The sequence below is a fragment of the Oculina patagonica genome, chromosome 5 (genome assembly GCF_052425735.1).
Source record: "Oculina patagonica isolate OP01 chromosome 5, crgOcupat, whole genome shotgun sequence".
In the NCBI taxonomy this organism is placed as follows: Eukaryota; Metazoa; Cnidaria; class Anthozoa; order Scleractinia; family Oculinidae; genus Oculina; species Oculina patagonica.
The window spans coordinates 23,885,002-23,905,772 of NC_135762.1; the positions used below are offsets into that span (position 1 = coordinate 23,885,002).

The 20,771-nt window shown below is 41.3% G+C and overlaps 2 protein-coding genes across 3 annotated transcripts; one reads left to right on the plus strand and one right to left on the minus strand.

Moving 5' to 3' along the window:
• Positions 1–3,304: 3,304 nt before the first annotated feature.
• LOC144653416 (dystroglycan 1-like) lies at positions 3,305–12,106 on the plus strand. Of its 2 annotated transcripts, none has more exons than XM_078513405.1 (4): positions 3,305–3,685; positions 4,149–4,385; positions 8,296–8,815; positions 9,269–12,106. In XM_078513405.1, exons 2-4 carry the CDS (start codon positions 4,209–4,211, stop codon positions 11,224–11,226), a joined length of 2,655 nt encoding a protein of 884 aa, XP_078369531.1. In that variant the 5' UTR covers positions 3,305–3,685; positions 4,149–4,208; the 3' UTR covers positions 11,227–12,106. The 2 variants fall into 2 exon arrangements, with proteins under 2 accessions (XP_078369531.1, XP_078369532.1); XM_078513406.1 differs by lacking the exon at positions 3,305–3,685 and adding an exon at positions 3,800–3,938.
• A 794-nt stretch (positions 12,107–12,900) lies between these two features.
• On the minus strand, positions 12,901–20,717 carry LOC144653420 (uncharacterized). The gene is made up of 3 exons (XM_078513410.1): positions 20,583–20,717; positions 16,704–18,648; positions 12,901–16,337 (listed from the first exon to the last, which is right to left on the minus strand). Exons 2-3 carry the CDS (start codon positions 18,525–18,527, stop codon positions 15,330–15,332), a joined length of 2,832 nt encoding a protein of 943 aa, XP_078369536.1. The 5' UTR covers positions 18,528–18,648; positions 20,583–20,717; the 3' UTR covers positions 12,901–15,329.
• Positions 20,718–20,771: the final 54 nt, after the last annotated feature.

The window sequence follows — 20,771 nt, forward strand, 5'->3', positions numbered from 1 at the left end:
GATAACTGCTTTTTTCAATTCAAACGAGTATATCAGTACTTTTGAAGAAAAGACTCTTGACCATAAACACTGTTTCCTACTTTTTCACTTTTTTGACACTTTCGTGCCATCTGGCACAAAAGTATGTATTTTGAAAGTATGACTTTTGAGGCTACGGAATTAATTTTTTTTGGATTTAGAAAAAAATCGCAAAACCGCAAAAATTGGAAAACGGAAAAGTTTCATCCCGCAAGGTATAGGCGGTTTCTGTGGTTAGAGGAGCTCTTGAGCTTTGACCAATCAAAAAGGAGGCATTACAGGGTCTTTTATCGAGTCTTTTTTGAAGACAGCGGTGAAGTTCACGTGAAAAATAGCTCAGCATACAACAGTTGAATTTTCCCGCAGTCTTGAGCCTCGTTCTCAAAAAGACCTGAAAACGAGGTTAGATTTCTTTGAGTTTCAATCAATGTCTCTAGCTAAGAAAATCTTTTCTCCAACGAAAAAAATATTCAGAATGTAAAGATAAACCGCGATTTGGCGCTGCCCATGCATCACTCTCCTCCATCCGGAACTCATGTCCGGATAATCTGCGATAATAACTATCAAAGTCTCTTCGAGATATCGACGTTGCTGAAAATGAGTCGAAGGATCTGCATGTTCTCGATCATTACAGCTTAGTCATCCATCTTCGCGGAGGAAATGCAGCCAATGTCAAAATGCTCGTTCCCCGGAAACACAATCCACACACAAGTGCGGAGACGACACGGGACCGAGGCAGTCGAACGGGGAAGCGAAACAGCAAAAATGCGTTCGACGGATTGCGAGGGACCGCCGCAAGTGCGGCCGACGAGCCGAAGACAAAAATACGGATCCGACACGCGGGCGACAATCGTACACTCAAGCTGGGCCGCCGGGAGGGGGAACAGACCGGAAAGCCACAAACAGTGAAGCCGATGAAGAGAACGATGGCGAGAAACCACCGAACGCGCGACGCGGTAGCCGACATGCAACACTCCACGCGAGAAGTGCTAGTGATATATTCGTGTTTTAGTTACGCAATCCATGTTGTGCGACGCTAGATCGCCCAGACACACGTGGTGAGAAAGAAAGCTGACATGTCACTAAAATTGTAATCGTAAAGTGACAAGTCACGCGAAACGAGTGACACCCAGGGAAGTTCCCTGAGATAAAACAGTCCCTTGAGAAAAAAAAGTCCCGAGAGTACATGGTCTCACTAACCCCATTCTACCATTTAGCTGAAACAAGCAAAAACGTCGAAAAAATGACAAACGTATTTGCGATCTCCAGATTGCAAAAAGATTGCGGTTAGGTGTTCCATTCAGACATCCGCTTTTAAGCGGAAGTATGGTATTGCCCACACCCCATTACTCCCACAATTACAACTCATCACTTTTAAAACACCGAGAGCTAAATTCTTTCCCACGCAAAAGTTGGTGGTCACGCAATCGTCGCAATTTCACAAGAACTGTCACGCGGTACGCGTGACGAGTGACTGGAAGTAACACTCACCTGATGACATTAAAGAGGGTCATTACAAAGCTTCGAGCCGGAAAAGCAAGTATTTTTTAGAATAAGATTACTGTTACATGTAAACAGTTTATAACGAGATGGAGAAAGAGAAAAATAACAGATCTGGCATGGTGACATTCATAAAGATACATTTCTGTCAACCTAGCGGCAGATCAAGACAAGGTTAATGGCAGCACAGGTCTTATCAGCCCCATCTTATCAACTGGCGGGTTATTTTACCGTACCAAGATTGGCTTAAAAAAATAAATAATATTTTACGCTTTTAGTTAAAAATTGATTTTGATGGCAGCCAAGAGGCCAATTAACAAGGCATGACAAACATATCTACAGCTTAAAGAAAGAAATATTTTTACACGAGGAGAAACTAGCCCCTTTTTATTATTTAAATAAAAATAGGATTTTCGCCCTTTTTCATTCTTCATTACGCGGTGTACGGAAAATTTGAGAAAAAGAACTTTCGTTTTCAGGGTTTTGCATATGCGCACACAGAATGCATCTGGTTTTGGGCAATCACCATTAAATTGAACCACAAAAATGGAATTTGGCAAACTTCAGTACAGTGATAACCTTATCGATTCCAGCTAATAAGGTGAAACATAAGATAACGTCAGATAGTAGACTTACTCGTTTATCAGTTTAGTGGGTGGTCACGGGCCGACAATCTGTTTGTGTAGATATATCGGTAATTTTAGGGCTGTTTATAAAGTTTGTTTGCTTCACAAAAGTTTTCAAGCCCCGACACTGCATAGCTCCTTGTCCCTGAAATGTCTCTCAAGTGTGCGTGATGACTGCAGTTTCCTGCTGTGTATTCCTGACATCCGAAAACTTTTCAGTCCTAATTTTGAGCATTTTCCTTTTGCATTTATGGTTTCTTTCAGCATCAAAAATAAAGCTGCTAACTATTAAATGGGTTTTATCCCAGGCATGCGGATATACTATAATGACTATAATTGCATTATACAACACCCAAAGGCGGATATTCAAATGGATTTTCTCTTGTCCCAAAAATTGAATTTGGCAATTGAGATCAATTAATTTTACTCGAAGGACTTCAGGAATGCATTGTTTTGAAGTACTGTTTGCCAGTCTGTCTACATATTTACTCAGCGTATTTAAGCTTTTGAAGCTTTGCTGGTTTGTTTTTGTGGCTCAACATTCTCCGTTCTTTCTTCGAGGGAGGTAAAAAGATTAATATCGTTAAACTATTTTTAAGGATGTCGTGATTTCTTTAGGCCTTTAATATTCTAAGGCGTTTTCGTACTAGGCTGTAAAGCAGATCTTAGAATGAAAGCTAAACTTTTAAAAAGCCCGAATCTAAAATCTCAAAAGCAAACAATGCTCTGACATGTTCTAGTGTACTAGACAACGCCAGCAAAAACAACTCAAGATAAGAAATGTCTCCCCTTTTCTTTCTCACAGGCTGGCGTGTCTCTTGTTAACGAGGTCAGAAAATTGTTCTGTCTATAAATACATCAGAGAATACTACACATAATTGATGTTATTTGTTAGACGAAATGTCATTGTTCATTAGCGATGCCTTTTTAGTTTTTGAAATCAGTCAAGCACAGAGGTTGGAACAAAATTGCTTTTAGAGAACGCCTGTTTCCATCAATTCGGTAAAAAAATGTGACATTTGATACTGAAAAATTCCCCGTTTTCTTCCAAATTCCATCTGTTTCCAAAGAAAACATAGAATTTGAAGGGATTAACTTAGTCCTCAAATGAATTCCTCATTCAGTCTGATCTTGAGCGAGAGCCTTTATATATCCGGCACGACAGCCGAACTCGCTTGCCTGTGTGTAGAGAGCACTGCTGTGTGACCGGGAGAATTAACTAGCGCAGCTTTCATTCGTCACTTGTCATCACATATAAAGCAATTCGACACCATTTGGCATAAGGTTCCGAGCGTCCATTGTACCTTTCATCTAAGGTCAGATCTACAGAACCGTAGCGACGCTCTCTTTAGAGATCCAGAGAGGGAACATATGATAGTAGTCGATTAGCCGAGCGTAACAGTACCCGGCTATTTGAGGAATTAATTCGACTCTTATTGTTTGTAAACTTTGGTAGATTTCATGCTGTAGTTGAGTGGAAAGCTTGACGGGCGAGCGGAAGGCACGCATTCTCTGGGCTTCAGGAAACTTGGATAGAATCGGTGGGTGTTTTAAAGTATTTATGCAATCATTCATTCTGAATGAAACCCCCTTTCGCGTGGAATGTGTTGCGGTTAAAGACTCGTTCATTTGGAATTTATGCCGGCGTCTTATAGCTTATAAACTAATCTCTGCACCTCACTACGGCTTCTTTCTGGTCTTAAGGTGCAAATATTATTCTTAAGTGTTAATCTTGGTGTTCATTTAAAGCTCACCCGGCAGATTACTAGCCGAACAAAGAAACAGACTAGCTAGGTATAAATATAAAGATTATTGTAAAAGCGTATGTCATCGGCCCTTCAGAAGCAGGGCGGATATTTGTTAATATTTACTCGTTAAATCGTTTCCTTTAGCTGGAGATCTAGGGCCAAGCCAGCAATCGCGGAATAGCACGTATTTTACCGAAATCCGCGGAGTAGCTTGTGCTTGCATTGATTAATCTCGTTATACCGTTGTATTTCACAGAGGCAGTGGGGCCGTCCAAAAGGTAGTTGTATCAGTTACAGACCGCGAAAGACCTTCGCCATGAACTCGAGAGCGTTTCTGCTTGGTTTGTTGTTCATTTCGGTGGCTCACGCCGAGAGAGGAAGCCAACAAAACAACATGAAGCCGATTGAAAGCATCGACAATGTATTAGCAGTTGTTGGAAGGGTTTTTGTATATTCTCTGCCAAATGAGGGTGGCCATAAAGAGACATACACGGTAAGTGATGAGTTGTGAGTTGGGTGCTAACTAAACGAGACAAACGACCTTTCTTTTGTGTTAGTTGTGGGGTAAAATAAATACACACTGATCTTTATTTCCACACAAACGGATTTGTGTTGCGAAATTAACAAAGCAATGTTTTGGAACAAATGTCCGTTCATCGATGATATAAATTTTCGTTAAAAGTCATTTTATTTGTTTGCTACACTTTAAGCAACACACAGAGGTAACCTAAAATAATGGCATAGTTAGTGATCCTTCTGCACGTATTTTAATAATACAAATATGATCTCTAGATCTATTTAGCATTCAAAGCATTACGGATATTGAGTTAGTGCTGGGTTGTCCATATGCTCGTGACTTCTAGTAAAAGTGCTAATACATTTAAGTGCCTAACATATGTAAGAAAAGGGATGAATACCACGTTGACTGAAGAAGCTTAACGTGTTTTAAATGCGTGTAAAATTTTATCGAGATAACATGCATGTGACAGTTGTGTGGAATGATCAAAATTCTTGGGCGTTTTACAGCTACAAGTATTCCTCAGTAAAATTCGCGATTGTCATAAAGTTAGCATTTTTGTGGGCACATTCTCCGCCGAATAACGGAGTAATTGTGCATATTTTTTTCTTTATTAAAACGGCTTCCTCTTGTTTTGTATAGGGCCCCTGTTGTTGTGGTTTGGCAGAAACAAAGAATTAGGGTGTAGAATAAAGAAATTAAAACCCGCTGAAGTGTCAAAGAGATAAAATGCAGCGAGCATACCACTCATAGCGAAAGGAATTCTTTCAAAACCGCGCTCTAATGAGTCGTGAAGGATCTGTTTTATCGATTCATCTTTGACCAGTTATAAGACATGAAACTCGGCATTCGTTGATCAATGCTGTATTTCTAATCGCGAAAGAGGCTTGAAAAAGGAGAGAAAAGAAAGGAACAAATATGTTGAGCGATTTGTGTTTTTGTAGTGACTAGAGCGGACAATTCGTGTTTGTCTGTACTGCATGTGACGTCTGGCTATGCATGGCAGATATGATTTCCGGCATGAGTTATCAAACGAGATCTCGCCCAACTCCACCTCGTAAATCGATCGAAACAAAACATTGATAACATTTCCCAAATTATTTTTGTGTTGTAAAAGTCGATTTTAACGATAAAGAATCAAGTACCTATCCTATTTGGACAGAGCGCAGAGAGCGTGATTTATGGGCTGCCATGCCGTGATGAGCAAGCCTCAAGCCTTCTAAATTCACTGCCTCAAGCCGTTTTCAATGCCCGCGAATCGTGTGGTTCGCGGTTTCCCTGTTAGGAGTTTGATTACATGTATGTCAAGTCAAAGGTCCGGTCGATTTTAGACAGAGGAAAAACTAAACTGCTCGCCGCGTAGACTGTTTACACCTCTCTTTTTTGTGTTTTTTTTTTCTTCGAATTTTGAACACGGGAAAAGAATCGAAAGAGAACTGGACGCCAGCGGGGAGGCGTCAGGCGTGAGGGTGTGGGAGGGGGAGGGAGGTGAGGGGCTTCGCTCGCCCCCCCCCCCTTCCCCATCCCCCTTGTGCCTCGTGCTTGCTGTTTTGCAAGTCGTGCGTGATCATATCTTCAACCACAATTGGACCAAAATAACGTACTTCCTTTATGCACAATATCGGAAATTCTGGAATGGAAATAGTGATTGTCTAACGTGCTTAGCAAGAAAACCGCCAGCTACGCAGGCTACTGATTGTCTCAATTAGACAAAATTTGGATGTTTTTTTATTCCGGGTGCCGTTTTTTCCGTTTAATATAGTATGTCTGGGTTTTTTATGACCTTTTATGTTTAACCTTTTTGCCAAACCCAGCTAAAAATTGTCGCAAAGGAAGCCTTTAACGATATCACAGTTTATATGTCAGGAAATATCACTTAAACTGGATATTTTTCCTGTTTTACGCTCATAGTTAGAAGTGTTTGGATAGTGCGAGAGATTTCCATCCTTAGCACATTCTATTTCGAGTAAATCTGTCATTTAGAATTTCCTTGATATGACACACGATTACTTAGAAATTTTTCCTTGTTCCGTGGAATAATAAAACCTTTCCTAGCAAATAGTTTGAACACAGGAGTATGAGAAGTTCTTATAGTGTGATCGTCTGGGTGAGAGTAGTTCTGAAAAGAACTGTTGTTGGTGACTGACGTTTCGACAACCTGAGCGGAAGTCATCTTCAGAGTCAATAAAACCTATCAGAATAAAACCGTTCTTGCGACAAAACTTTGTCAAAAATTTCACACGAATCCAAGCCGGATCGACCGGAAAACCCTAGCTATCACAACTTAGATCTGTTGGAAACCCATTCTAATTAACTCAGTCGATACCCAAGTTATTAGGGCATATACTAAAACCCGAAACAACGAAACGAAACCACCGAAACGAAACGACCGAAACCGCCGAAACGAGCGAAACGAAACCGCCGAAACAACCAAAACGGCTGAAACGAGCGAAACGAAACGAAATCACCGAAACAAGCAAAACTTCAAGAATTCCGTCACTTACCGTACTATGCACTCAGTTTAGCCTACTTTACACTCCGGTTAGCCTACTACACACTCCGGTTAGCCTACTATAAACCCCGGTTAGCCTACTATACACTCCGGTTAGCCTACTATAAACCCCGGTTAGCCTACTTTACACTCCGGTTAGCCTACTATAAACCCCGGTTAGCCTACTATACACTCCGGTTAGCCTACTACACACCCCGGTTAGCCTACGTTTCACTTTAATAGGTTAGCCCACTATGCACTCCGGTTAGCCTGTTTACGGTTAGCTCTCAATAATTGTAATGGGTTTTGCTTGTTTAGGTGATTTCGTCGCGTTTCGCTCGTTTCGGCCGTTTCAGTGGTTTCGCTCGTTTCGTTTCGGTGGTTTCGTTTCGTTGTTTCGGGTTTTAGTACATGCCCAATAATTGTAATGGGTTTTGCTTGTTTAGGTGATTTCGTCTCGTTTTGCTCGTTTCGGCCGTTTCGGTGGTTTCGCTCGTTTCGTTTCGGTGGTTTCGTTTCGGTGGTTTCGTTTCGGTGGTTTCGTTTCGTTGTTTCGGGTTTTAGTACATGCCAGTTATTAGTCCAAATTCAAAGGTCCCAGAAGCTGTCATGTATTGCAGATATGTACTCCCGGGATGTACTTCAACAGTTCTCATAAGACTATTGGGGTTTTTAGGTTTTCCTGTCTTTCAAGTTGGTGTACCACCATAAAATTCTCTATAGAAATGCACTCCAATTATTATTTTCTCGATAGTGTGGTGTATAAAAAGCATTGCGGTTTAAAAATTAGAATATTTATCTCGTTAGCTTTCTAACTTGTAAATGGTCGTTTGAAGCTAAGCCGGAGTACCTTTCTCGAGAGTAGTGATCACAAAGCACCATTTGATTGTTTCGTCAACCTGCCCACATTTGTTCAAAGGATGGATAACGTTATCCACCAGATAAATCACTATCCAGTGGACAAGGTATCTTGTTTTGTTAACACTAATCCACTGGATAGTGATTTATTCGGTGACTGTCAGTACTCTTATCCGGGATACATGTACTACACAGGACAAAATTGAGTTTCCCCTGGGTTCTTTTACTAGCCTGCGCGAAGAAAAGACAAGAAAGAGACGGGTTAGTTCACCCCTTCTTGACAAACGCCTGGACGTTTTGCACTCGCTATTCTTCGCATTGCTTCCGACTAACCGAACGCCTGAACGGGCTAGTGAAAGAACTGAGGAGAAACTCAAGTTTGTCTTCTGCAATATTCCGGGTAAAACTGAATAGTTCTGAAGCTTATTAATGTCTTCCTGACGTTTTGAAGCCCCGAGTGCGTGGTCTGAAAGAAGCTATTCTTTTGTACTTGATAACAACAGTCTATAAATATCTCTTTTTCGCTCTACTTTTTAGGTGGTTCAAAGAGGGCAAGATACTTTACCTCAGTGGCTGTCTTACATCGAGGACAAATCTTTGCTACTTGGCGTGCCGTCTTGGCGTGACAGAGGTGAAGTTTTCATCGATTTTCAATCAAAGGATGGAAGTGTTAAACATTCTCTGAAAATCGAGGTTAAAGACTTGCGTGACGAAGCGTTACAGCCTTCGTCACGCTCTAACAATACCAAGACCAATTCGTATTCCAAACCAAAATGTCCCAAGGGATTACCAGTGGCAGCCGCCTCGATTGTGCTTGATTATCACTTGGAGAAAGTTACGGGAGAAAAGAGGGTAGAGATCATGAACAAAGTGCACGATTTTGTGGACGTGGATGTAAAAAACCTTCACATGTTAGCTGGCAAAGGGCATAACACTGCCTTTGGGCTCAAAGATGTGATAACTGTAACAGCAGGGCCAGGAAATGTGGCAGATTCCAGTCAGCCTGGCGTGGTCGTTTCCTGGCAGATCGGCTGTGGGGTCGATATACCAATTGCTGGTAGGTTTTCACGTCTATTGATTCTATTTAAACGGGCTTTGTCGTGGATTGCCTTTCCAGATTTTTTAAAAGCCCAAATTTATATTTGTGTTATAGGAAACCTAAAAATAATGGTCCATTTTTATTCAAAATTGCCATATTAGAGCACTGAAACTGTTAACAAGCATCTTTGGCTAAGGATAGCTAGGATAGAAACGGATTGCGACTTGAAAAATTGAGGCTAAACGTTTCAAGTTGTTTCCGCGCATCTTCAAAAAATCGATATTTATAGCCGAAGTTTAATTTCCATCCACACATTAGGGTAAAATCTTCTCTAAGATGTCCAAAGATAATGGTTTTTTATGGTTAAGTTGCCTACCACTAATTTCAGATCGTTAAGATGGTTAACTCCATACGGACATTTCACCAACTCTTTGACATTGAGATTTGAATATTTTGTTTGTGTTTTTACAGGGGTACGAATAGCCTCCTTTCTCAAATCAAGCGCAGAGACAGGATCCTTTGGTCCAGTGCTTGGTCTCTCTGTGACTGAATGGCACGTATCCATTGGTTACCCCAAAGAGCCTCGACAACGAGCTCGCAAGCAAGCTGCGCAGGACAAAACGCCAAAAGTAGTTAAACGATCAACAAAAAGATACGTTCGAGCTGTCCAGGCCACTCCTACACCAACCATGACTGTGGCACCGCCTACGTCTGTTGTCGCTAGTGTCACGATTACTGTTACTAGGACAAGCTCTGTTGTTCCGACCTCGACTGTGACACCGACTACAACTCCGGTGGCGCCGACAACGACCGAAAAACCGACGACGACGGAACCACCAACACCGACTACTACAAAGCGACCGACCACAACAGAAAAACCGACCACTACCGAAGAACCGACAACTACCGAGCCACCGACCACGACAGAAAAACCGACTACTACCGCACGACCAACTACGACAGAAAAACCGACTACTACCGAACGACCGACAACTACCGAGCCACCGACCACCACGGAAGAGCCGACGACTCCTGTGCAGCCGACCACGACTACCAAGCCGCCAACCACAACGGTAAAACCGACTACAACCGAGCAAACGACGACAACATCTCCGCCTAGTACGACTACACCATCGACCGCAGTCGAGGTAAAAGGTAAAACGGTACTAATCACCACAGAGAAACCAACACCACCTGAGAAGCCGAGTTCCACACAGAAACCAACTAAAAGAACAGAAAAACCAACAACAGAAAAAATTACAACAGGACCATCTGTTAAACCTTCAACAGAGGCTGTTAGTCGTCCAGAAGTCATTAATCCCATTGACCGCTTGGATGTTTACCGCGGTCAGGAGCTCCGGTTCCGCATTCCTTGGGACACGTTTTATGATAACGAAGACCTGTTTACGCCCAATCTGACTCTGTCGATGAAAACTTACAAATGGACCACACTGTCCGACGTGCCTTGGATTAAATTTGACGCTGAAGAACAAGTGATTTATGCCTATCCTGTCGACGAGGATACCATCGGCCTTCACGAGTTTTTAATCATTGCTGCTGATAGTGACGGAGAACAGGACTATGATGCTTTTGAAGTGAACGTCATGGACGATTCGTCTGATTCTTACAATCATCGGTTTGGTCTTGAGATTGATTATGATTTCGAGAAATTCTCCAGTGACTTAGACATTAGAGTAGAGCTGCTCTCAAAACTTGCTCAATATTTTGAAGTGAACGCGAGCAGCATTAGAGCCGTCTCATTCACCGAAGGCTCCGTGATCTTCAAGTTCCAGTTCGACTCCTCTGTTGTCCCGTTCGACAACTGTGACTTTCCTTTGAGGGAGAAGTTTCTCTCTGAAGACGTTGATGAAGATGGTGACAATGTAAATCCTGATCTAAAGAAAGCTCTCGAACCGGAATTTCCAGTCAAATCTGGCTCGTATGAAGGCCTTGGAGAGTGTGGCGCTGGGGGTGGAGTTGGTCCCGTGACGAAACAGCGATCGGGTGTATGGAAGACCTACATTATCATCCCGGTAGTGATCTTAGCAATTGTGTTACTGGTCATCGGCGGATGTCTTTTTGTTATCATGCGGTCGCGCCGAAGACGCAAGCTGTCGCTAGAGGATCAAAAACTTTTCGTGGAGAAAAAGAAACCGGCCGTGCTCCAAGAAGAGTATGAAGTCAAGGAAAGGTTACTTAAACAGCCGCTTGTGTTGCCAAACGAGAAACCACCCCTCGCCCCGTCGGTCTATCCGCGAAGCCCGTCCCTAAACCACTCAGCCAGCGAGCCGCCCCAGTCCCCCGGATACCAGGCCCCCTCCTTCGCTTCAAGCAGACAACCAAGTAATCAAGGAACTCCCGGTGGGAACAGCCCTCGGAAGCCTGCATATTCGGGATACCGGCTACCCCCGGCTTATGTGCCCCCGTAAGAAAAAGATATATAAAATTAGGAACGTTTTGGTGCTTTAAAAACTGGAAAGAACAAGGACAAAATTCGATGAAGACTTACAAAACTGGAAAACAAAACATGTTGCCGAAAGATATGATGTAAACTGAACAAACTACAAAAAGGATTTTGAGTTAAAAGCTACGCAAATTTTGCGCGTAGTTGCCGTGCCTTCTCTCAGTTTATTCAAAATTCTCTGCTCAGAAAGGGGTTGTGATATCGTGCGTGTATATCGGGACACGAATTCTAAGCACTGCTTAAAAGTAACACGGTAAAAGTTTCAGTTGGGAATTATCGAATACATAAAGCAAAACAAAGTGTGCTTCATAGTTCAAGTTTATTACATTATTTTAGCTAAATTTATTCTTGTAGTAGTAGTATTCTAAAACTAAACTAAACAAAGTTCCATTTTTTGTCGCAACCAAAGATGCTTTGTTTTGCTCAAGTGTTAAATCCGCTGTGAAACTGTATTATTTCAAAAGTAACATTCCTTCACGAAATCTCGGCTTCAAAAGGAAAGAAAATGCATTATCCATTTCGAGGATTTACCAAAGATAGCCTCAAAAGATTTGCCTCAAATAATCTTGCCAAGAATGCCGTGGCAAATAAAGATAAAGACAAAGAAGATAAGGCCATCCGTATTTTCACATTGAAATAGAGCTTTTATAGAGCGTATTGATTTGATAAAAAATTTCCATGTATATCGTAAGAGATCGTATCATTATGAACGCTGTTAATTTTTTGCCAATAATGCACATACCCAATCAGAAAATATATATATGTTTCTATACCAAGGTTATAATCTTTGTATTTGACTACTTCGTTAAAGGCATTAATAGATTAAAGTGATATTTTTAAACTGATATGTTGCCATAATTGTTAATCCTGCCAAAAGCGAGCGTTAATGCGGGAATGTGGGCGTGTAAAATGGCACTTTACAGTTTATTAAACAAGTGTCTTAGTTTTACCTCCAGCAGAGTTCATTTAAAACAACACGCAAACGAGGTGCGCGTGCATCTTCTCAAACAATGAGGTGCTGGAACCAAGGCCAGATGCCTCTCTCCCCACCCAACCCCCCAACCCCCCTTCCCTCTCGCCATTTAGCACTGACTGTTGAAACGATTTCTATTTAAAGCCCGGGCCAAACAAGGATGAGAGTTGATGAGAGTTCAAATTCTCACTTTTGTTTGGTCTTAAACTCTCATGCACTCTCATCGACTCTCATGTGCTCTCATCGACTTTGATCTTCTCTTTTTTTATGAGAGTCTATGAAAGTTTTCCCTCGATTGGCGAGAGTTGATGAGAGTTGATCTACGAGCCCGAGTTTTCTATGAGCGAATTGTCAACGAGAGGCAGCCGTGTTGGAGATCGCTCATAGAAAACGAGGGCGAGTGGTCTAATTGGTTTAGTAGAAACTCTAAAGAATTGCAATCCAACACCTACAATTTTATGCACCCTTGATCCAAAAATCAAGATTATTGTCCTTTTAAGGAACAACGCGCGCGCGATCATGTTCTTTCAGCGAATAGAATTCAATGGGAGAACCAATCAGATTCGCTGATTTCCAATAGAACTCGGCCGAGTTTCTACTAAATCGAGTTAGCTCAGACCAAAGGCCGACTATTATACAACTCACAGTTTAATTGGCTATCAAAGTAAGTCCACAAAGCTCGTGATATCTTCGATACTGTGAACACAACACACGCTTTATTACCAAAAGAATAAATAAGAATTACAATTCAAACATACAGTTGAATTCCGATAACTCGAACTCTCGGTAACTCGAACCATTCTCAATTCCCCTCCAGTTCATTTCTTACTAATTTTACCCCCGATAGAGGAGTTTTCAATTGAGTGTCGTAAAACCAAAACTAAAGTAATTACTCTGGCCAATCAGAAACGACATTGACAATCCAGTGAACCAATCAAAACTCGAAGCAAAAACATGTAGCTGACGCGAAGCGCGGGAAAACGTGCGCGAGCGAGTCACGATTGGTTTTTGTTTTAGTTCTGACTGGTCGAGAAAGTGGCGCGAGATTTTTAAACCAATCACTGAGCGTAGTAATGCAGAACCAAAGCAAACGCAAATTACTTTCGACACTCAAGTGAAAACCGCTCTAACGCGAACCTTTTTCGACTTCCCTTGAAGGTACGAGTTATCGGGATTCAATGCTGGGGGTAATTATAACCTGCGATGGAGCATCCCATCCAGGAAGGGGCAGAAATATAAGACACTTTTATTCTTAGGCCATCTTAACTTCAGTAGCTTAATGCCAAGGGAACCGGAACTTGTCACAAAGTTCTTTAGTGAAATCATTTCTAATAAAAATAAAGAACAACTGTCACAACGAGAAGGAGTTTTAATTTTGTTAAGCTTCAGAACAGTTTCTCTTTCTAGCATAAACTTCACAGAGAGCTGTCAAGGAAGCTGATGAAAGAATAAGGGTTTTGTGCTTTTTTTCTCTCTCTGGCAATGAGAAACAACTTGATTTAATTTAATGATTAGCAGTGCAATATTATTAAGTGCCAAATTACTATGCGGACAAATCATCCTTGTTATTAGAATATTAGTGAATCTTACATTTATCATTCATAGTTAGAATTACTAGAATATGTCAGTCGGGGGAATAAGTGCAAATCTTCGTTGATACACTCGACGAGTATTTCCGAGTTATTTCATCCAATCAAAAACTAGCGCGAGCGCTCACGAGTACTTTGAAAGCAATTGCACGTACAAATACGTCATGTTGCTTAGCAACTCCTGGGGCGAAAGCTGCGGGCTCAGTCACTTCTCGGAGAAGTGATGTCGCCATCAACTAGTACTTGTTTCCTCGACTGATGTGTTCGAAATTAAAATATTGGCTGTCTGAGGTGACAAAACTGCTGTGCTAAATTTTACCTCAAATGTATTTTTACGTTACGTTTATACAACTAAATAAAAATGGTTTTAGAGATGACAGTTAAGAAATTGCAATTTTTAAGACTTTAATGCTCTGCTCTATAATTCCACCCTTCTTTGTTCAGTTCTGTAAAGTTTTCAAAAGTCAAGTCGAAAAGTGCGTATATATTTCTCGTCCTCAATAGCGGAGCGCGCGAGGTTTAAAAATGGAATGCAAATAATTATACCCCCACGAGGCTCAGACAACACCAGCGTACATTCTGAGAGAAATAGAGGGAATTTAGGTAAAGTTTTCGTTTCAAAAATGTGTTTTGGGAACACCGGATGTTTTAGAAAATGTTTTGGGAAAATCGTCCGCCATTCCAGTTTGTTTGTCTGAGTCTTGTCTGAGTCATGACGTCACTTGCGCGCTTCGCTATTAAAGAGTATACATTTCACAAATTGTAACAATTTAGCCTCGACAAATCATAAGATGAGCCCTTTCAGCAAATAAACGCTCGCGCAAAATTGTTTCTTTTGCCCAAATATCACTTGATCACTTGTTGATATCAATGATTAATTTAACATAGGACAAAAAGTTCTCACCATCCTTTTAAAGTGATAAAAATATAAAATAAAGAAATTGAAAAGATCGAGTACCGTTTAGTACCATAAATAGCGGTTTTCTTATCTAAACTACCAATTCTATTTACACTTTTTAAATACACTACCAACGTAAGTCCCAACTACTGTACAAAAACCTGGCATCGCACAATTGCTAAGCTTTAACTGGCAAACCAAACGCCAATTCAAAATGTCCTGAGACTAACGTTTACTGGAATCAGTTTCAAACTGAAAGAGAGAGCATGCGCACTGAAAAAATGGCTTGAACATTTCTTTACTTTCGCGAAAAGAAAACGGGTTTCTTTATGGAAATTTTGCTTGCGGCCTTTCAAACGACCCATATTTACATTCTTTTCCAATAAAGCTGAGTAAATTGGTTATGACAATTCAACGTTCGAGTGGTCTTGTTCCAATCATTACGATCTACTCGATCAAACGCCACTTTTGAGTTATTTTTCACGCCATTCTGGTTCCAACGAACCAAAGGCTTCAAGGCAGTTTGGACCGCTACATTTTATCAAGCGCAGGAACTAATTGCTTCTTGATCTAGAAAACTAGCATGCAAATATATTTGTTCTTTTGCTCTACGTGACGGGATTGTCGCTTTTGTTAAATCCAGAAAACCATTTTGATACATTCCCGTCTGGCTCCAGCAAGCCCGAAACCTTGGTTTTGATCAGACCGACCATAGAATTGTCCCTTTCGAATTCTTGTGGACGTTCTTCTTCTTCATCGTCACCAAGTGTGAACACAACGGGTGGCTTCTCGCGCGTGTCCCGCGCGTCCTTCGAGTCCCGCGAGAATAGCGTACCGACGTCGGGGAGAAGCGAGTTTCCTTGCCTTGCTTTACTTTTGCTCTGTGGTTTAGTGCCGTTTGGAATTCCTCCATTATTCCTGCCTCGCCTTAAATCTGGTACAGAAGTGTCAAACGAAGTGAAGAAGTCGTCTTTTGTCTTGGAGGACTGTTTCCAGCTACTTTTCCTGTCGTATTCGTCATCGTCCCAAAAGTCAAGCGTTGATTGGCTAGAGTAGCTGTTAGATCTCAGTGCGCTGTAAGGTGGCTTCCTGCGCGGGAGGCGGCCATTACTATACTGATGTGGGTTGGTGTAATCTTGGTACTTGACCTCGTTTAGAGGAAAGCTTTCTATGCCCAGGCCTCCCTGACCCTTGGTGACCGGGGAGTGATTCTTGATAGGTTTGGGCTTGGCGAGACAGGGAGTGGCTTCATCACCGTCATCAAAATCGTTGTCAAAAATCGACTTTTCGTGGTCGGACCGATCTTCGAAGCCATGCTCGCTGGGTGCATCAAAAAGGGAATCAGGGTATTCGTCAGAGCCGCTTTCTCTAGAAGGTCTTCTATTGCCCTGTTGCTCACCATAATTGGGGCCACCAGAGGGATCTTGGGTCCTCTGATGGTGATCGGAGCTTGTACTATGTCGGCGACCTTGGAAATAAGTTCTGTTGTGATTATCAGAAGTTAAACTATTTTGGCGAGCTGGGAAATACTGGGAGAGTTCATATTCAGAAGTGGTACTTGGACGACGAATAGACTGACGATGCACGGAGCTGTGTCTCTTGAGAAATCGGATCCTCTTCGTGCATAATCGTAGCGTTGTCGTTCACTTCGTGCATCTTCGTACTCCGATGTGTTACTTGGACGACGAATAGACTGACGATGCACGGAGCTGTCTTCTGTCGTGAAGTCGGAGCCTCTTCGTGCATGATCGTAGCCATGTTGACGTTCCCTTCGTGCATCTTCGTACTCATACTCGGATGTGTTACTTGTTTGACGAATAGACTGACTATAGATAGTGCTGTCGTCTTTTGAGAAATCGGAACCTCTTCGTGCATTATCGTAGCGTTGTCGTTGACCTTTGTGCATCTTCGTACTCCGATGCGTCACTTGGTCGACGGATAGACTGTCTAACAGAGCTGCCGTCTCTTGAGAAATCGGAAACTCTTCGTGCATTATCGTAGCGTTGTCTTTCACTTCGTGCATCTTCGTATTCCCGAGGCTTGTAAATGTACGATTCGCTGTCATCGGAATCGTCGTAGGGAGCCTTTTGATGTCCAACACCCTTCTCTGTCTCAATCTTGCCAGCTGCGTCTTGTGCATCTGTGGAAATATTCAACATGGATTTTCCAAAATCTCGTAGCTTTGTCGAGAGAGAGGGCGCCAAGTTGCTTGAACTTGTTCCCGCTGCCTCTGTTGGCGCAGAAAGATTGAGCATGGACTTTCCCAGACCTTTCAATTTTGACGATAAACTTGGCTCAGCACTTGAAGTTCCCCCGAGAGGTTTTGTTGCCTCTTGCTCCGTAGCTTCCGCTTGGGATATGTTCAACATCGACTTTACACCTTTCAATTTTGTAGAAATGTTTTCAGCGATGTCAGCAAAGTTCATGTCTATTACTGCATCCAAGATTGAGGGCTCTTCTTCGTCATTGTTCCTGTACGTGTAATAAACAGGAATGTTCAGGGGGGGACGCTCTGTGTCGTCATCATCGTCCCACATGGCGCGAACATCAAACGATCCCTTTTCCCTGTTGAAAGGAAACTTAAACGGATTATTCTGCTTGGCTGAATTGTTGGTTTTGTCCGCGGTGGCCGCCATACCCTGTCTGGGCCGATTTGCAGTTGCGTTCGGAATTGTCAAATGTTTACTTGAGGGACTACCATTTGGAATATTCGCCTTCCCAGCGAGGCCTTTCTCGTCCTCACCGATGCCATCTTCCTTAGAATTGTTCGCTACTGACAGCATCGAAGGATGTCGGTTGTTAAAATGAACGGTGTGCGATGTCCAACCCGTTGTACCATCTTCGTTTCTTCGACGCAGCGTTCGAGGCGTTCTTTTCTCTTCGGGAACTGGACGCTTAGTTTTGTATTTATTCACTAAACAAGCAATAGTAACCGGGATCCCTACCACACAGAGGAGAATGGCAATAGGCATGAAATGTTTCAACCAGCCCCATTCAAAAGGAGGGTCTGGTCCGAACAAGTTTGGATCGCAGGCTCCAAAAAACTTGAAGTGCGCGCTTTTGATGGGAAATCTTTCAGTTAGCGCATCCTGAAACTTGGGTTGAATTGTTTTTGTTTTCTTTGTTTTCTCTTCAAGTATCCTTGCTCTAAGCTTGCTGTAAATGTCTTCATTACAAGGAGAATAAGGGATATTCACAAATACAAGAGTTAGGTTTCTAGATGCTTTGTCGAACGACTTGAGCAAAATGGACGCTGGTTTTTCGTTGAAACAATAGCGTGCCAACTTCGAAGCAAAGTCAATTCTCATATTTACCTTTGTCATAAACTGTTGAACGTTTGTGCCTGTAGTTAAAATCAGTTCGTGACTGTACGCAAATCCGTTTGCTTTCACAAGTAGCCGCAATAAAATTTCATCTACCAAAGATCCCGTAATGTTGTTAACGAGGATTTTATAAAAGAATGTTCCCGCATTTCCAGGCAAAGGAAAGCCGTAAACTTCTCGTCTTTTCATATCAAACTGAACCCATGAGGAGGAGCGAATTTTTCCATAGTTAGATGTCTTCATTGTAAAGCGAAGATTAGCAGTATCTCCGTTAACAGCGTCTATAGTTTCTTGAGGAATCGGTATTCGAAATGCCTGCCCAACATGCGCCGTCCCTTGAAAGGATTTTGGCGCAACTTTTGTCGTGGCGAGCGTTGAGCGACTCGGGCCGGTGGAACTTGTGCTAATAGAAGATGGAGTCTCGGTCGAATTTATGGACACCAGAGAGAAAAACACCTTGAGAACTGTTAGTGCTTTTGACATTGGAGAAGAAGCTTCTCTGCTTCATGAGAGCGGACGGTTTGTTGAACTGAAGCTCTGTTCTGACTGCTGCTCACGGAAAGATCCAGCCAAGTGCGAGATTAAACAATAAATCTTGATACACCTGAAAAAAGTTAAATCCGAGACATGAACAGAACTAATCACTTTTGTGTAACTGAAACCGGTACCCAAAACAAAATTGTGTAATGCTTATGTCTACAAGAAGAAAATTAAGATAATAACAGGCATGTTGAAGGAAGGTATAATATAAGGCTCTGTTTAATTAACGAAGGTTTAACTGGACAAAACAGCACTTGAAAAGTAAAGCAATGTGTTACTGAGATTAAAGTTCGAGTTGAAGGATTTTATTAGCACCGAAAATTACATTATTTTATGCTTTTGATAATATCATCCATATCAAATTTTTAGTTCGTAGTTTTTAAAAGTATTATGAAATTTTTTGTTGATTTTTGTGAAAAGAAGTGCCTTAAAATATGGCGCGTATTGGAGAGTAAATCAAGTCTCGATTGAAAACTATCCGTAACCGCATTTTCATGATTTGTTCCTAAGTCATTGTGGCTTTTCTAAAGCCTCAAGCGACTCGGTTCTACTTTGTGGCTTCATAACAAAATATACAATGCAGATACAATAAATAAAGATCGTGTCTTGAGCGTTTTTTTCATTCCATGGCGAAATTAACCTTGCCTTGACATTCACGGGCGCAGATCGCCTTTTTCGTAGACAGAACTGGGGTTGTTGGATGTGAAAATCTGTGTAAAATTTGTATTACTACTGAATGAATTTTAAATGTTTCGTTTATAAAATTGTTTTGGTACTGGTCTTTGAAGAATTGTTCTAAGTTTTTCCTTGTGCATTGCGGCTATGGTTTTGACGTCATCAAGGCATGTTTATACTTTTGGGTAAGACATTTTACTAGTGGGTATCCAATCCAAGGCATTCATTTATTCGCGTCTAAGGTCCTGGGAAAATAAAACACGCCTTGAGCACGAATTAAAACATCGTTAACATTAAATTCTCGATAATAATTATATTCTTCCAAGGCGCGCGCCATTGCAAAACTCGAGCTTAAAGAGTTGTAATTTAAAATGGAGTTTTGGAGCACTTATCACCAATGCAAAATTGTTTGTTATTTTGTAATCTTTTGCATTAATTCAACGAGCTCCTTTGTTCAATACAAAATCATATCTGCGTCAAGTTTTGCATATAACAACTAATTTTCACAATTAAAGCATGGATTCAAACTGAAGCTTTTTTAAATATTTGAGAGTATCTGAACAAATCACATCTCAACATCGATGAAATAGACCACTTCGCTCGAGAAACAAACACTAAATCTTTACTTAATTTGCTTAATCATTTTCACCTTTAAAATGATTTGGAAAACATCGCAGTATTCGTTACATTTTAAATCAAATTACTTTGATCGTAATCGGTATATTTTTTGCCGGTACCACAGGTTTTCAAAAATGACAACAGAACCTTGAAAAGATGAGAATTTTCTTTAATATGAAGCAAAACCATATCGTCATCTTTTTTACACGGCGATATTTTCTTTTCAAATGTCTGAAATTTTTGTGATCACGATTAAGCAGATGTTTTAGTTACGCGCTGCTAAATAGGAGCATAATTTCCATTGTTGTACAGTACAACATTTCTGTTTTCATCGAAATTAAGACTATTTGCACATATTATAAAAGTTTACTCAACGAAAAACCTTTGCAAACACTGACGATGTTTGAAATCCTTGCTTAATTTTCATACCTCCCTCGCATTGAAAAGGTTTGAGAACTTATTATGTGCAAAAATAATGATGCTTTCTTTGTTAAATCCGATGTACTTAAAAGACTCTTTTAAATATAGTTTTAAATCAGAAAATCACACAAAATAATTGTTGGTATAGAGGACTGTTTTCGAAACGTTTCCGTTACGAAACTGCACGTTAAAAAACTCTTGAATTGCAGAAGAGATAAAATTTTTGTATAATGACTACACCTGCCCCTCCAGAACTATTGTGCAACATTGCAAAAGAATTCCTACCTGCTTACTGAATGGGTGCTGCAAGGATCTTGTCATTTTAAATCTTTTGCGGCCAGAAAACCTCTCCTAGACTTGGTGAAGCACTTAGAGGGCGCGTTCATCGTTCGAAGCATCATTAAAGAGCCATTTTCTTACAAAACGCGCTGGGATTCCTTCGCTAAGAAGAAAGTGTTGAATAATTTAGTACGT